General features: G+C 48.8%; 1 protein-coding gene across 1 annotated transcript in view; it reads right to left on the bottom strand.

Annotated features, from left to right (window-relative positions):
* LOC103385550 (serine/threonine-protein kinase WNK2-like) overlaps nucleotides 1-3,946 on the bottom strand; it is a 17,233-nt gene that overhangs the window by 773 nt on the left and 12,514 nt on the right. Inside the window, exons 9-13 of the mRNA XM_025059167.1 lie at nucleotides 3,738-3,795; nucleotides 3,591-3,649; nucleotides 2,790-3,424; nucleotides 2,170-2,396; nucleotides 1,824-2,070 (exon numbers count right to left, since the gene is read on the bottom strand). Coding sequence (XP_024914935.1) covers nucleotides 1,850-2,070; nucleotides 2,170-2,396; nucleotides 2,790-3,424; nucleotides 3,591-3,649; nucleotides 3,738-3,795 — 1,200 coding nt within the window. The 3' untranslated portion in view covers nucleotides 1,824-1,849. The remainder of the gene's footprint in view (nucleotides 1-1,823; nucleotides 2,071-2,169; nucleotides 2,397-2,789; nucleotides 3,425-3,590; nucleotides 3,650-3,737; nucleotides 3,796-3,946) is intronic.

Here is a 3,946-nt window from a genome sequence, read left to right as displayed (position 1 = left end):
AGTGGGGGTTGCAGAAGGAGTGGAGAAGAAAAGTGGGGAGACACCACAGGGAGGAAGGAAGTAAAGGAGATAGTTACTACCGCGCTCTTTGCCTAGACACAGTCGTTTCAGAGTGGACCCTAAAACAGCAGAAGACAAGAAGCGTTAGGCCACGACACAGTGGACACCAGAGGGAGACGAGCGGGAGGTAAGAACTGGGAGAGAAAAGGGGGGAGTGTTGGGGGGGGGGTAAAAGAAATCATTGAGGACGACAGGACAGAATCTAAAGTGTTTCTAAAGTGAGGGGGCGTGACCCTGAGGAGACGGACGGAGAGGCTACGCCCTGTCGCCCTCTGGTGGTGCATCATAATCAGCTGCTGCACTTCTACCGTAGACACTATTCTGTTATGAAAGAACACAGTGAAGACCCAGAGCCAGAGGTTGGACCTCACTCTGTGACGACAGGTCTGGAGGAAAAGAAACTAATTTATAACAGGGTTCATTCAGCCAGAACTGTTTCATTCAGATAAAGACTGGTGATGAAACACAAGAGCAGACAGGAAGTATGAATTACACTGTGTGTGACTGTCCAACAGCAGCAGGGTGACCAGACACCTACTGGTCAATGATGGTATGACTCCTCATCTTTTGCTCTTTGGAAGAAAATAATAATTGAAACAGAAATAAAAATAGTCTTTTTAAGCGACCGTCACAGGTGGGACCGGCTCTTGTCCAGCCTGCTCCACCGGTCAGTCCTGGGGTCAACAACCCATTTAACCCAACTCACTAATAATACCCCCTGGGGCAACAATGTATCATTAAGCAAACAACAACACGTAGTACTGCAGTACTACACAAAGTGATTCACGTACTGTGATCCTAAGGTGAATCCCATTTTCTCACATACCACTAGAGGGAGCCAAATTACCAGCAGTGGTATGTGCCCCATAGATTGAGAACCATCACCCCCCCCCCCTCCCCCCCCCCGGTTCACCAGATCTTCTCATTCATCTGTCAAACACAGACGTTAGGGCTGGAGCTGCAGCGGTGAATGAGTTTGTCTTCAGCAGCAGTGTGGGACGTAATGAGCTGGACATGAGGACAACACGGCAAAGAAACAATGGGTTCATGTGAAAAACCAAAATGAAATCATGAGAAAAGACGAGAGGAAATCAGAGAGAGAGAGAGAGAGAGAGAGAGAGATGGGGACGAGCGGGGAAGTAGAAAAGAACAAATACAAACAGATGGACAGAGACACAGGTCCACTGAGGAATCTAGTGCGTGGTTTGGTACTAGACTTATAGGTGACTCTCTCTGACGTTTGGTGGAAAACCGTCCATCCTGTGGAGAGGAGCGAAGAAGGGAAGAAGAAGAAGAAGAAGAAGAAGAAGAAGAAGAAAAGAGACTTTGTGAACGAGCAGAGATGAAGAAAAAAACATCAAAAGAATCAGCAGAGAAAACTGAGGAAATCTAGAAGTATATTCAACATGTAAATGATGCTAATGCTAGTTACTGACTACAGGTGTTAGCATTACAACGTCACACTGGTATATCACCACACACACACACACACACACACACACACACACATATTTAATGTGCAGACGTAGAAACTCAGAAGTTCATTCTCAACAACATTAAACCTAAAACCAACATCAGGGTCACGGACCGCTGCTGACACGTCCTGGGGCAGAAGGGGTTCTTTACTGCCCCCTGGGGTGGGCCCAAAAACTACATTTAAATCTTAATGAAAAATAAAAAAAACATTTAATGTTGAAAAGGATGATCTTCTGTGTGTGTGTGTGTGTGTGTGTGTGTGTGTGTGTGTGTGTGTGTGTGTGTACCTCGACCAGGGTCAGTGCTGCTCCCCTCACTGTTGACCCTGGTGTAGATGTTGTCTGAGGAGAAGGAGCCCTTCAGGGAGCACGGCTGCTGCGTGTGGACCTGCTGTGGCCCGGTGGTGCTGACCACTGTGCTGACCACTGGGCTGACCACTGGGCTGACCACTGCAGCTGACACTGGAGCGGAGCAGACCATCGGTCAGGGGCGGGGGTTCAACTGGACAACTGGATGCTGTGGCCACAGGGTCACCTTCAAAGATGAACAGAGAACAGAACTCAGAGTAGAGAGGGGAGGGGTCCAACCTGAGGTCTGGGGGGCCCCCCGGGCCCCCCCCCCCCCCACACCCACCTTTAGTGTCAGCGCTGGTGTTCAGATTCTTTTTTAGTTGCTGCACCATGGGGTTGAGCAGCTTCCCAGCCTTCAGTTTGTGTTTGCTGGCTCTGCGCCTGCGTCCACTTGGGGGCGCTGCGTGTAATAAGCCCACATTTGCAGGCAGAGTTCTGCCCAGCTCCTTGTACAGATGTTCAATCTCATTCTTCTGGAAGGCCTGCAGCTCAGAGATCTCCTTCATGTGTCTGACGCAGGAGGAGGAGGAAACAAACAAACAAACAAACAAACAAACAAACAAACAAACAAACAAACAAACAAACAAACAAACAAACAAACAAACAAACAAACAAACAAACAAACAAACAAACAAACAAACAAACAAACAAACAAACAAACAAACAAACAAACAAACAAACAAACAAACAAACAAACAAACAAACAAACAAACAAACAAACAAACAAACAAACAAACAAACAAACAAACAAACAAACAAACAAACAAACAAACAAACAAACAAACAAACAAACAAACAAACAAACAAACAAACAAACAAACAAACAAACAGGAAACGTTACAAATGTTACAAACACACATCAACACATCAACACTGTCATAAACAAAGTCAACTCCACGTTACTTCTCTCTCAGCTTCTGCAGTTCTTTTCTCATGTCGGCGTCCTCAAACTCAGAGTCATTGTCGCTGCTGATGTAGGCAGAATGAGACTGTCCTACAGGGGGCGTCGGAGCATGGCCGTTCATCGTCAGGGAATGTCGGTTCGGCGAGTCGGAGCTATGCTCACATTTGCTCCGCCCGGATCGCCGCAGAAAGGCCACCGCCCTCTTCATGATGTCACTACCACCATGTTCAGTCGGAGCCTGGGGTCGGGGAAGGGCTTGGCCTGCAGGGGGAGCCAAACTGCTTGGCTCCTCATCCGCTGAGTCAGAACAGAGGCGGTGGCGTTGGGGGCGGTTGTCGGTGGGGTTGTGGATGGTCTGAGCCCGGGGGATGTGTTGTGGGGTGAGGTCCGGGCTGGAGGTGGGCGTGTCATGGTAGAAGTTGGGCGGGGCTGAGTAGCGGTTGTTACTGGAACTGGCCGCAGCCTTTTCTCCATCAGCTGACCCGTCCACTGCCGCACCGCTCCTGTCAATGCTGCCCACGGCCCGGGTCAGACTGTGAGAACTCTCTGAACCACTAGAGGGAGCTGGTGAACTGCAGGCTTTTGATGTACTTTTTTCACAGTAAGCAGCAACATCCAGAGAAGAAGGGACGACCTGAGGGAGGACCAGGGTTTTCAGCTTAGTTAGTTAGTTAGTCAGATAGTTAGTCAGTCAGTTAGTTAGTCAGTCAGTTAGTCAGTCAGTTAGTTAGTTAGTTAGTCAGATAGTTAGTCAGTTAGTTAGTACTTTGGTCAAATCTTCATTAATAGATTTCACCCACCTCAAATCTGCCCCTGCTGTATGAGGTCAAACCTCTTCCTTTCAGAACCTCAGTAACAGCTGCCGGAGGTCACAGAGGTCAACAAAGGTCAACAGAACTTTAGGTTTTAACGTGAAATGATGATATTTTCTGAACCTGATTTCTTACCAGCGGCTGCAGAGTCACTTAATGATCCCACATTATCCATACGCTCCAGGACAAGAGGCTGAAGGAGAGAGGAGGGGTGAGAGGGTGGGTGAGAGGGTGAGAGGGTGGGTGAGAGGGTGGGTGAGAGGGTGAGAGGGTGGGTGAGAGGGTGAGAGGGTGGGTGAGAGGGTGGGTGAGAGGGGGGGTGAGAGGGTGAGAGGGGGGGCGAG

Source organism: Cynoglossus semilaevis, chromosome 10 (assembly GCF_000523025.1).
Source record: "Cynoglossus semilaevis isolate Cse_v1.0 chromosome 10, Cse_v1.0, whole genome shotgun sequence".
NCBI classification, from domain to species: Eukaryota; Metazoa; Chordata; class Actinopteri; order Pleuronectiformes; family Cynoglossidae; genus Cynoglossus; species Cynoglossus semilaevis.
The sequence above is the reverse complement of the archived record's forward strand: the minus strand, read 5'-3'. Positions and strand labels throughout refer to the sequence as shown.